General features: G+C 42.6%; 1 protein-coding gene and 1 pseudogene across 3 annotated transcripts; both read left to right on the forward strand.

Moving 5' to 3' along the window:
- Positions 1 to 57: 57 nt before the first annotated feature.
- Positions 58 to 3,355, forward strand: LOC309657155 (transcription initiation factor TFIID subunit 7 pseudogene; annotated as a pseudogene). Its single transcript has one exon. The product of its transcript is annotated as a transcription initiation factor TFIID subunit 7 pseudogene (transcript).
- A 636-nt stretch (positions 3,356 to 3,991) lies between these two features.
- On the forward strand, positions 3,992 to 10,039 carry LOC309657165 (mitochondrial ornithine transporter 2). 2 transcript variants are annotated; one of them, XM_082454284.1, is made up of 3 exons: positions 3,992 to 6,815; positions 7,276 to 7,504; positions 7,964 to 10,039. In XM_082454284.1, exon 3 carries the CDS (start codon positions 8,052 to 8,054, stop codon positions 8,955 to 8,957), a length of 906 nt encoding a protein of 301 aa, XP_082310410.1. In that variant the 5' UTR covers positions 3,992 to 6,815; positions 7,276 to 7,504; positions 7,964 to 8,051; the 3' UTR covers positions 8,958 to 10,039. The 2 variants fall into 2 exon arrangements, with proteins under 2 accessions (XP_082310410.1, XP_082310409.1); XM_082454283.1 differs by having other exon boundaries at positions 7,276 to 10,039.
- The last annotated feature ends 2,948 nt before the right edge of the window (positions 10,040 to 12,987 follow it).

The following is a 12,987-nucleotide window of genomic DNA, read 5'->3' on the forward strand; positions in this document are numbered from 1 at the left end:
AAATTACTGGCAAATGAGTAGAAGGAAGTAATACTTCAAGTATATTCTACTTTAATCAGACTATTCGTCTTTCAGGCAACTGTCCTAAATGAACACGGGCCTCCAGAAGAACACTACCTTCTCTGTTTACATTTATATCTACGTCAAACACATTAAAAAGAGGAATCACTACTCAGCCATAAAAAGGAACGAAATTGGGTCATCTGTAGAGACGTGGATGGATCTAGAGACTCACACAGAGTGAAGTCAGAAAGAGAAAAACAAATATCATATATTAACGCATATATGTGGAACCTAGAAAAATGGTACAGATGAACCGGTTTGCAGGGCAGAAACTGAGACACAGATGCAAAGGACAAACGTATGGACACCAAGTGGGGGAAGTGGCGGGGGCGGGGATGAACTGGGAGATTGGGATTGACATGTATACACTAACATGTATAAAATGGATGACTAATAAGAACCTGCTATATAAAAAAATAAATTAAATAAAATTAAATTAAAAAAGAGGAATCACCCTTGTTCCCTCAGGGGGTCTTCAAACCCGAAACAGACCGAGTCATGGGCCTCCTACGGACATCTTCATAATCAACAAACACAGAATTATAGTGGGCTGCATGTCCTCACTCCACTGACTTGGGTACTTTAAAATCCACGGTATGGTTAGTTATGAATTCTTTTATCGGCTCCAGATTGAATATAGCCTGTGGAGATGCCGAGATGTTTCCAGAAACAAACACCATTTCCGCACGGACGCCCTATCTCCGGCAATCACCCGGAAGCCTAGGAGGTATCCGGCCCCACAGCGATCCGGTAAAAGCCCTGGCTTAGCGGAGGCGGGCGGGAGAATCTATGTCCTTCTTAGAACCGTTTTCTCTAAATACTTTTAAACCAACAGCTCTTTAGGAAACATACTCTTCATCCCGTTAAGGCCAAGTTCTCGCGAGACGACAAGACCCGCCGGATAGCGTAATCGCGCATTGCGCCTGCGCGCGCTGGGGCAGCCCGCACTTCCGCCCGAGGGGTGTTGCGACTCACAGCAGCTTCCCGTCCTGGGTGGTGACGTACCTGTTTTTTCTCGGTTAGGTCTGCAGCAACGGACGGAGGCCCGCTGAGCTGCGGAGTTGCAGAATCTGGCGTTCGGAGCTGCGGTTCTTGGCGAGATTTCGCGTTGCCCGTCCTGAGCCATCTCACCGATAATCAGCGGATCGCTTTGCCAAGTGCCGGGAAGAACAAAGGAATTCGGAAGGAGACGCTCGGCTCCCGGCCACCTTGCTCTGAGTGACTTCCTTTTCCGCTCGCGCCTGTCCGGACAAACTGGACTTGTAACCGTCACTGGATTGTAAGTACCCGAGGCGAAGAGAGCTCACTACGCCCCGCTTTTTGCGTATCTTTGTTCCGGGAGAGTTTGTGGATTGGGAATATCTGCTGAGCCTTACTTTCTGTGCCGAAAATCGTTCCGTAGGAGCCGCCATTTGCTTTCCCTGCGTTGTCCTGCAGCGGCATCTAGAGGTTGGAACTTGGTATTGCAGCTAATAGATTTAAATGGACCTGAGTAAGGCAAAGTGTCAGTAACGACTGGTACTGTCACAGCATATTTAGAAAGACTTGGGGCTTAATTCAGAATAGACGCTTAGTTGCTGTTCTACCTAGAACTCTTTGTAATTAAAGACTTCAATTTATAAAGAACTGGACTATCTGTTGAAATAGCTGAAATTTTTTAGTGCAACAAGTGGTTATTAGAGAAAAAGTGAGTCACAAAGAAATAAAGATGAGTAAGAGCAAAGATGATGCTCCTCACGAACTAGAGAGCCAATTTATCTTACGCCTACCTCCGGAGTACGCCTCTACTGTGAGGCGGGCGGTACAGTCTGGTCATGTCAACCTGAAGGACAGACTGACAATTGAGTTACACCCTGATGGGCGTCATGGAATTGTCAGAGTGGACCGGGTCCCACTGGCGTCAAAATTGGTAGATCTGCCATGTGTTACGGAAAGTTTGAAAACCATTGATAAAAAAACCTTTTACAAGACAGCTGATGTCTGTCAGATGCTTGTCTCTACAGTTGATGGTGATCTCTATCCTCCTGTTGAGGAACCAGTTGCCTGTGCTGATCCCAAAGCAAGCAAGAAAAAGGATAAGGACAAAGAGAAAAAGTTTATATGGAACCATGGAATTACTCTGCCTCTAAAAAATGTCAGAAAGAGAAGGTTCCGTAAGACAGCAAAGAAGAAGTATATTGAGTCTCCAGATGTGGAAAAAGAAGTAAAGCGGTTGCTGAGCACAGATGCTGAAGCTGTCAGTACCCGTTGGGAAATAATTGCTGAAGATGAAACAAAAGAAACAGAAAATCAAGGCCTTGATATCGCTTCCCCAGGAATGTCTGGCCACAGGCAGGGCCATGACTCATTAGAACATGATGAGCTTCGGGAGATATTCAATGATCTCAGCAGCAGCAGTGAAGATGAAGATGAGACACAGCATCAAGATGAAGAAGATATAAACATCATTGACACTGAGGAAGATCTGGAAAGGCAGCTACAGGACAAGCTAAATGAATCAGATGAACAACACCAAGAAAACGAGGGAACTAATCAGCTGGTTATGGGAATTCAGAAACAGATTGATAACATGAAAGGCAAGCTCCAAGAGACCCAGGACAGGGCAAAGCGACAGGAGGATCTCATCATGAAAGTGGAAAACCTGGCTCTCAAGAACAGATTTCAGGCTGTGCTGGATGAACTGAAACAAAAGGAAGACCGAGAAAAGGAGCAGCTCAGCTCTTTGCAAGAAGAGCTAGAATCACTCCTAGAGAAGTGAAGAGAGTTTTGATACTTAATTTCATTCCTGACAGTGGTCAGCCTTGAAAGAAAAACTTTGTTTTCATCACCTGGACTAGATAGTAAAACTTTGCAGTAGTTCCCAATTTCCTCCACTGTCTTCTATTGGATCTGTCTTGTAGACAAATATAACTGTGAATTTCTATCTCATTTGTCTTTTCGAACCACTTTGGTGGGTGTTTGTCCTGTAGGAAGTAGGAATGTATAGACAGATAAATGAAGGGAAGTTGTAGGATTAGCGTAGTGAACAGTTCAGTTTAGTAATTTTTCACAGCTTCACTGCAGGACTTTGCTGCTGTTTCTCCATTTACCAGAAGCTGCCATTGCTACTCTGTGATGCCATCTGAGATAAATTAGTAGAGTCTAGTCTGGTGGCAGTGAAGTTTGTTTACATATGTTTTGCCATGCTGTAGCTATTTTCCCAGTTATTCAAAGCAGTTTTCCACATTTTGCATTGCAAATCATTTCATAAAGTTGTTTTAACAAATAAAAGCAAGTAATTTTCACCTAATAATGTGTCTTGCTCTTTTAGGGGTAGTGGGTATAAGATCCTCTTCTGAAGTGGTTTCTTTTTGGGGTTTAATGGACTGACCAATTGGATTCTGTTTTGTAGGAAAAGAAGCAGTTGTGTTAGAATTTAAGAAAAAGAGGAATAGCAGAGGCAAAGAAATGGGGAAATGTCATCTTTGCATTATGTTTCCAATCCACGTGCTCCATTTGGAGGTCAGGAAATAACGTTCTTAAACTATCCTAAACTCTTTTTTTTCAGCCTGATTTCACCACATTCTCTCACTATTTTCAATCTTGAGCTTATTTACATTTTTTTCAAGGAGTTTAATTACTACTCTTTCTCTATAATAGTCTATTGGGATAAATACTATTATGCATCTAGCATACCAAAGTCTAAGTTACCTGTTGCTCGTGTCCTCACTAGACTGTAAATTCACTGAGATTAGGTACTTTGCCTTGTTAGTCACTGTAAACTTACTAAAGAAGAGTAAAGAGATTAAAATCACAAGGTCAGGAGATGTGGTGCCTGGGTTTGTATCCTAGTTCAGTGACCTAGTTGAGATTGATCTTGGGCAAGTAAATTAATCTGTTGGTTTCAGTTTCCTCATCTCTAAAATGGAGGTGATAATATTATCTACCTCAGGGCCATTGAGTTGTTGGCTATTGAGTTGATACATATAAGGACTTAGAACAATTCCTAGAATAAAAGCAAACTATTATTGCCTATTTACTAGGGTCTGAACATACAGGGATTAAAAATTTGAATTAAAGACTGATTGAAATGGTAGAAGTGTGAAGAAACAGCTGCTTTAAATGGGGTTGACTGATTTCAAATTAAAGAATCATTCTAAGTCAAAGTTTATAAATTACAGCAGAAACAAAGTTTGCTTCAAGTACATCCGCAGCATAAGCAAACTGAGTCAGTTTACTACTGTAGCTTTGTTTTTTATTTGATTCATTTACAGCTTGGTTTTGCATAAATATTAAAACCTCCATAATGAAGAGTAATTATCTGTTATGTCAACTTCAAAAGAGAAAAACTTAACTGAAGAAGATTGGGATCCATTTCCCTTCATGTAAATCCAGAGTTACCAAAAGAGACTCACTTTTCTCACAGCTCCCTTGCCTGATGAATGTGATGTATAGTTGGGCTACGGTTTTCAATATTTCTGAGTTCATGAATGGAAGTTGAATTTTTTAAATTAGTGTTTTAAAATATTATAAGAAAAAACTCACTGAAAATTTTAAGCAGTGCAGAAATTTTACAAATTCTTAGTTTTATTCACTCCCCTATTGCCGGTCACTTAGGTTGTTCCATTTGAAATTTGCTATTAACAGAATGCTGCAATAAGCATGTCAGTGTGGCCTCTGTTTTGCATTATTTCTATAGATTAGGTAAATGGGATCTTTATGTTCACATCTAAATGTCATAAAGCCTGACATTTTGAATTTGTAGATCAAATGTTAGAGACAAAAAAATTTGGATAAATTGTGACAAATCATGTCTCTGAAGGACTGTCTTGAACTTTGCTTAAACTTTTATTACCTAGTAAGAATTGTGTGAAAACACAGACTAGGAAGACTGCTTACCACACAGCAGGTATATTGGCCTTCTTTCTGTATTTCAAATGCCCAGCTCTTTCACACTACAGAGCTTTACTTATATTACACTTACATTTCCCTTTTCCTGGAACAGTCTCCAGATACTCTCATGGCTAGCTTTTTGTTACTCAGCCCTCAGCTCAAACCTTACTTTCTCTGGTAATCCTATCTGGCTACTCAGTCTGATTGCTAGGGAACATGTGATGTGGGTGTGCATCTTGTTAAGGGTGGTGGTCTTCACTGAAAATTTGGAAGTTCCTTTGCTATTATTTTCCATGTATGCGTGGGAGTACATGTGCTCCAAGTCCAGCTGTTTAAATATATTTCATGGAACTTGAGATCTGTGTATTATTGCACAACTATGTCTGATAATTCAATGAAGTTACAGACCATTTCCCTATTAATGCCCTCATGATCCCTGGTGCTGATTACTAACTTGGTTTCTCCAAAACATATACATATATGAATTTAATGCAAAAGCATCTGATGATTTATTGTAGTATCCTGCATCTCTTGTGTTCGTAAAAACTCAGTATGTGCTTTTAAAAGATAAACAATGAACCATAGGTAATTAATTGACAGTTTTAAAAAACCAAAACATTTTTTAAAAACCCTCAAATGTGAGGGACTTCCCTGGTGGTGCAGTGGTTAAGAATCCGCCTGCTAATGCAGGGGACACAGGTTCGAGCCCTGGTCCGGGAAGATCCCACATGCTGTGGAGCAACTAAGCCCGTGTGCCACAACTACTGAAGCCCGTGCACCTAGAGCCCATGCTCTGCCAAAACAGAAGCCAGCACAATGAGAAGCCCGTGCACCGCAGCAAAGAGTAGCCCCCGCTTGCCGCAACGACAGAAAGCCCGAGTGCAGCAACAAAGACCCAATGCAGCCAAAAATAAATAAATTTTATTTTTAAAAAACCATCAAATGTGATACGACATTTAAAAAATTTAAATTTAAAAAATTAAAATTTTTTTTTTCTAGTTTAAAATGGCACCTTGTTCTCATGAATCTCTTTTCTCTGTCAAATAGCCTGCTAATATAACATAGTAACCTCCAAGGGCAAGGAAAATAGGAGATGAGACAACAGTGGATGAGAGATGTCAATGTTTTCAGAAGGCCAAAGCAGATGAAGAAACGATAAATTAATTCAGAGATCACAGAAAGTTACATGCTAAATGTCTGCAAGGAGGTATACCAAGGAGAAACAAACCCACTTGATACAGACACTGAGGCTCAGTTTTTGCAGGCAGTTTCCAAGGAAGAGGGAAGGTGTGAGGCTAGAAACAGGATTCATTAATGTCTGTGTTCAGGGACTTCCCTGGCAGTCCAGTGGTTAGGACTCTGGGCTTCCACTGCAGGGGGCACAGGTTCCATCCCTGGTCTGGGAACAAAGATCCTGCATGCCATGTGGCACAGCCAAAAAAAAATAGTAAGATAAAATCTGTGCTCAGAGCTGTTGGATGTCCAGGAGCCCTATCTCACTCAGGCCAGATGACTTTTCCTTACCCATCCCACAGACAGAAAGTTTATTTTCTGGGTAAATTGAACCAAAGAAGGCACAGATGGAGGCTGGGGGTCCATAGCATTGAACAAGGGAATTGTGTGAAAGTCTGTTTTCTGACTGCAGGATGTCAACCCTCTTCTCCCACTTGGTGTCATTAAATCAGTCCCCAAGGTAAACACCACCCGCACCCCCCCTCCCCCGCAAACACACACAGACACACACACAGTCAAGATTGGAAGATTATTCTCTGAAGAAACCATGTGGTACCAGAGAAAAGAAATCCAGATACATTTGGGCACTCTCCAAAGAAAAGGCCAAGTCACTATTTACTACAATGAAGTCTACCTGTTGACAAACAGTATCCATGCACAATCTGCTTTTAGGTGCCTCACTTTTAAATATTAACTGATAGCCAAAGAATCAGACAAGGAAAGCTTTCTAAATGAAAGAATCATTTTAGCATACTTTCTGCCCCCTCCACCATTTTGTTTTTACCCCCAAAGTAAAATACCGCCTAGGGCTTAAAATGTAAACTTTAAGAGAATTCGTTCCAACGCTGGGATTATAAGCATTTGGGAGGATAAGTGTGTCCTGACAGCGGTACCGTCACTGATGCCCCAAACTGCAGCTTGCCTACTAGGCCTGTAGTCAGTTATATCCAGAACTTCTGCTGCATAAAGCTGCATGGCTCCTCAGCAAGAACCCCGAGACTTAGCACGCACAGAGCGCTGGAGCCACACAGGTCTTTTATATCAAGTTTTTTAGCTGTATATAAATGTTTTCCAATGCGATTGTACAAGGCCTTGACTTACCTCTAGAAGTAACGAGGGCCCTGCGTCCCACCAGCTCGCAGGGCTTCAGGCCAGGATCCCCGGCGATGTTACCACGAAATAGGGGATCTGCCCGCCTCAGGCCTCCCCCGGCGTACCCTCGGCGAGCAAAGAGCGACACCTGGAGAGGCGCGGCGGCCCGCACCTTTGTGGAGCCGCCATTCCTCTCCGGAGACGATTAAGGGTTTTCTGATCCGAAGGAGCCACCGATTGTCAGGTAAAACCCCCCAAGTCTTTGTTCATTTTCCCTATTTTAAACCTTTGTCTCTGTAGATTGACCCTTTGACCCCAGGCGCGATCAAGCACCTCCCATTTTGTTTTGCCGGGAGTTGGGAGGCGGGGGTCTCTGGCCGAACAAGAAGGCATGTCTTCCTCCGCCGCAGCAGCGCCTAGAGTTTCTGGCCGTAATCGCAGGAATTTATCGGACAGCTTTCTATTGCTGTATTGAGATTCATTAGAAGTGTTTCTCTAGTCTGCCCCGGGGCCCGCGGGCGCTGGGACGGCCGGGCGGCGCGGAGCGAGCGGGCGGGCGGCTGACGGGTTTAGGGCGCAGACGCAGCGGCTGCAGGGTGCCAGGAGAGGCGCGCGCGGTCCCGCGGGCCGGGGGTTATTGCAGTGCGTGGGGAGGGCGGCCCGCGGCCTAGTCTGGAGTTAAGCGGCTTCTCCCGCCCCGGAGAGAGAGCCAAGAGCAGGCGGGACACGGGACGCCCTCCTAAGCTCCAGAGAGTTCCCTTCCTCGGAGACCAGCAGAAGAGTGGGCGAACATGAAATCCAATCCTGCCATCCAAGCCGCCATCGACCTCACCGCGGGGGCCCTTGGGGGCACAGCATGCGTCCTGACCGGGCAGCCCTTCGACACAATGAAAGTGAAGATGCAGACGTTCCCTGGCCTGTACAAGGGCCTCGCCGACTGTGGCCTGAAGACGTACTCCCAGGTGGGCTTGCGGGGCTTCTACAAAGGGACCGGGCCAGCGCTGATGGCCTACGTCGCCGAGAACTCAGTCCTCTTCTTGTGCTACGGCTTCTGCCAACAATTCCTGAGGAAAGTGGTTGGATTGGACAAGCAGGCGAAGCTGAATGATCTGCAGACTGCGGCCGCCGGTTCCGTCGCCTCTGCGTTTGCCGCGCTGGCCCTGTGCCCCACTGAGCTCGTGAAGTGCCGGCTGCAGACCATGCACGAACTGGAGATGTCAGGGAGGATAGCAAAAAGCCATAATACAGTTTGGTCCGTCGTGAAGAGTATCCTTAGAAAGGATGGCCCCTTGGGCTTCTACCACGGACTCACGAGCACTCTATTTCAAGTAGTACCAGGCTATTTCTTCTTCTTCGGTGGCTATGAACTGAGCCGATCGTTTTTTGCCTCGGATGGATCAAAAGATGAACTAGGCCCTGTCCCCTTGATGTTAAGCGGTGGAATTGCTGGAATTTGCCTTTGGCTTGTCATATACCCAGTGGATTGTATCAAATCCAGAATTCAGGTTCTTTCCATGTTTGGAAAACAGGCAGGATTTATCAGAACTCTTTTAAGTGTTGTGAAAAACGAAGGAGTAGCAGCTTTATATTCTGGTCTGAAAGCTACTTTGATTCGAGCGTTCCCTGCCAATGCGGCACTATTTTTGGCTTATGAATACAGCAGGAAGATGATGATGAGCCAGTTTGAAGCACACTGAAGTGTCTTGGTGAATCTGGATCCAAGTACACGCCTTTGAGGACTATAATTTAACTCAGAGTTTCATGGAGCACTGGACCAGTGTGGTATTATTTTTGACTTCATGGGAACTTTGCTTTCGTCTTCCCTGCTTATATGCTAAATCTTAACCTTTACGGAAGAACCTCTGCTTTATATCATATAATTTCTGCCCATAATTGTATTGAAATAGAAAAGTTGCTGCTCTTGTGTTTGGTGAGATAATACAGGGTGAGTGGGTGGCCGTATGTACCTAATCTGAAAAGCTAAATATAGTTGTATCACCGGGCTTTTGCATAAATCTACACATGTACATGCAGTTTGTTTGCTTATATGTTGTGAGTGAAACACAGTTTGGTTTCCATGTTTAATCTCATGTCACCAGAAAAACCGAGTTAAACATGTTTCAAGATGGTTATAAATGATTACTTAACCCACTCAAGATGTAGGGTCTCTTTAAAAGTCTGCTTAACATGTGCACTATATTAGCCAATTAAAGTTTTTAAAAAGTTTTTGGTGCTTGAAAACGAAAATATCCATCTACATTTTTTTCATCTACAATGATTTATTTTATTTTTTATTGAGGTAACCTTGATTTATGGCATTATATTTCTACGTCTCTATACCCTACAATGTGCTCACCACCAAAAATTTATTTTTCGTCTATCACCATACAGTTGATCCCCTTTATCCACTTTGTCTCCCTCCTTTACCTCCCCCCTCTGATAACCACTATTCTGTTCTCTATAATGCCATGTTTGTTTTATTTGGTTTTGGTTTGTTCATTTATTTGGGGTTTTGTTTGTTTATTATAGTTTTTCATATTCCAGATATGAGTGAAATCCTACAGTATTTATCTTTCTCTGTCCGACTTATTTCACTTAGCATAATACCCTCAAGGTCCCTCCATGTTGTCGCAAATGGAAAGATTTCATATTTTTTCTCATTTAGATTTTTTTAAAAATATTTATTTATTTATTTGGCTGCACCGGGTCTTAGCTGCGGCATGCAGGATCTTTAGTTGCAGCATGCAGAATCTTTTTTTAGTTGTGGCATGCAGGACCTAGTTCCCTGACCAGGGATCCAACCTGGGCCCCCCTGCACTGGGAGCGTGGAGCCTTAGTCACTGGACCACCAGGGCGGCCTCTGTCATATAGATTTTTTTTTTTTTTTAATAAATTTATTTATTTATTTATTTATTTTTGGCTGCGTTGGGTCTTCGTTTCTGTGCGAGGGCTTTCTCTAGTTGCGGCGAGTGGGGGCCACTCTTCATCGCGGTGCGCGGGCCTCTCACTATCGTGGCCTCTCTTGTTGCAGAGCACAGGCTCCAGACGCGCAGGCTCAGTAGTTGTGGCACATGGGCTTAGTTGCTCCGTGGCATGTGGGATCTTCCCAGACCAGGGCTCAAACCCATGTCCCCTGCACTGGCAGGCAGATTCTCAACCACTGCGCCACCAGGGAAGCCCGTGTCATATAGATTTTTAAGAGGAGAATATACCTGCATACTGATGTGTCTTCCACAGTCTCGAGTTAAAGTTTCAGAGTAGGCATCCTGGATTTTCCCAAGATGTTCTACTCTTAAAATAGTGCTAGTCATCTTCAAAGTGGGATCATATTCCACACTCTTAGTTAGGTGTGGCCTAGAGAATTAGGCCTCTGGGAAGTAGCCTGGCCTTTGTCTGTACCAAATTTCCTTCCTCTCCTCTCCCAAAGAGCTTCCCCTCTGCTCTACTTTAGACTGAGGAAGGGGTGAGGGATGGGGCTGTGCTGCTGTGCTTGGATGAAGACCCATGTAGTTGACAACAGTTCTTAGCTTCCAGTCTCAGGGTCCTGGACTGGGTAGGATTCCAGGATGTACTATTGGCCCATTTAGGGGTTGTTGATCCCCTTTGGATCGTTCACTGTCCTCTCTGCCTCCACCAGTCAGAAACCCTTCCAGGGAACAGAGAGTGCCAAAGCCATGAGAACTTTTTGTTCCCTGATGGTGATCAGGTGACGTTACCAGTGGATGAAGTCCTCTCCTCTCAAATAGAACTGGACAGAACTTAGTGCTTGCAGTCCACAGTGATTAATGTGAGGGCTGACCCATCCTGAAGTTTACCTGAGGGCTGATAACTCCTCGTCATTTTTTTACAGTATTGGAAACTTCTAAATTTTGTATTGGCCATCTGTGAGTTTTACTGATGACTGTATATATGATGTGACTTTACAAAGCAATGAAACATAAGAAAAGCAACTTTATTAAACTATACCATATGTATGTATCTAGGCACTGACAAAAACCAAAAACAAAAAAAATAGTTCATCTGATCCCTACACACTTGTGCATCTGTTCTTTGGCCCTATAGTGTAAGAGGGTCATTCTTACTAAAGTAAGCCTCATCATTCCATGATGATCCAAGACCAGCAGAGTCTCTCTCAGTAAGAAGTGTTCTTAAGCAGCCTGTAAAGCTGAAAACAGGCAGGCTCCCAGTGTTAATGATCGTCCATAGCGTGTGTGTCAATCACTGCTGGCGGAATGTACACCTGGTATGGAATCCCCAGTTTCCTTCAGCTTTTTTCTATCTGTGAAGCCTCCGAGGTAAGTCTAGCCACATTGCCAGAGGCAAGAGGGTCAGGGTGATGGATGTTGACAAATGCGGGCTGGGGCAGACATTTGGGGAGGGGATGCTCAGTGTCATGCCTGGTGTGCTCCAGAGCGATGGCTGGTCTTCCATTTGCTTCTTCTTTAAAAGAAAACCATTTTTCTACTTTACTTCTAAGTTATTTATACATTTAAGTTATATATTACGTATGTAAGTGGTCAGTAGCTACTTAGTGAGGCTTCATTCAAGCAGGTCTGGATTAAAGCAGAAAAGAAAACAGGAATGGCTTCTACAGGAAGTGGACCTTTCAGAGTCCGAAGGCCCCCTGCTCAGTACCCATGAGCTCGTCTCAATTAGCTCTATTGTCAATGGACCTTTTCACATGTTGTCCATTAAAGGTTTACCTAAATATCTTCAATAGAAATCATTTGAGGCAAGCAAGAGTGGGAGTAAGGAAGTGAAACCTAAGTCAGAAGAATTGTTTTCCACTCTTTTTGCTTAATTCATGGTTCAATATTTAGATACAATTTGTACCACTTCAGATCTGTACTCAGACAAAAATATAATAACTTGAAATATTGTGTTTAAAGAACTTTGAGTGTTCTATCATTAAATTATTTACCTAAATAAAAATATTTATTGAATTCACACCATTTACAGTATACTGTATTGAGCTCTGGGTATTCAGATATTAATGGTCTGGTTTCTGTTCTCAGGGATCTGATGGTCTAGATGTTTGTTTTACAGGCAGAAGAGTGATATTGTAGAATACAATTTAGAACAAACAAATAGAATCCAAATTGTGTATATGTGTGTGTGTGTATGTAAAATCAATGATGTGTGTGTATAAAATCTTTTCCTTAACTATGTTTTTGTTTTTATATTGTGGTTTCTTTGTAGTCTTTAAATTAGTTCCATGGTATTTCTTTCTTTTTTCTTCCCCAGCTTTATTGAGGTATAATTGACAAATAACATTGTGCATGTTTAAGGTGTACAATGTTATGATTTGATATACGTGTTTATTATGAAATGATTATTACAATAAGGTTAGTTAATGTCCATCACCTCACAGGTTACTATTTATTTATTTATGTATTTCTTTATTTATTTATTTTGAGGTGAGATGGTATTTATTTCTAAGATTTAAGTTGGTGAAATCCACATTTCTGATGCCTAGCCTTATTTTAAAGTTTACTTCCACATAGTATAATTTATCCCTCAACTTTTTAAAAATTATTTTTTATTGAAGTATAGTTAATTTACAATGTTGTGTTAGTTTCCAGTGTACAGCAAAGTGATTCAGTTATACGTGTGTGTGTGTGTGTGTGTGTGTGTGTGTGTGTGTATGTGTGTATGTATATATACTTTTTCAGATTCTTTTCCATTATAGGTTATTACAAGATATTGAGTATACTTCCCTGTGCTAAA

This window comes from Balaenoptera physalus (assembly GCF_965194825.1).
Source record: "Balaenoptera physalus genome assembly, chromosome: 3".
Lineage (NCBI taxonomy): Eukaryota > Metazoa > Chordata > Mammalia > Artiodactyla > Balaenopteridae > Balaenoptera > Balaenoptera physalus.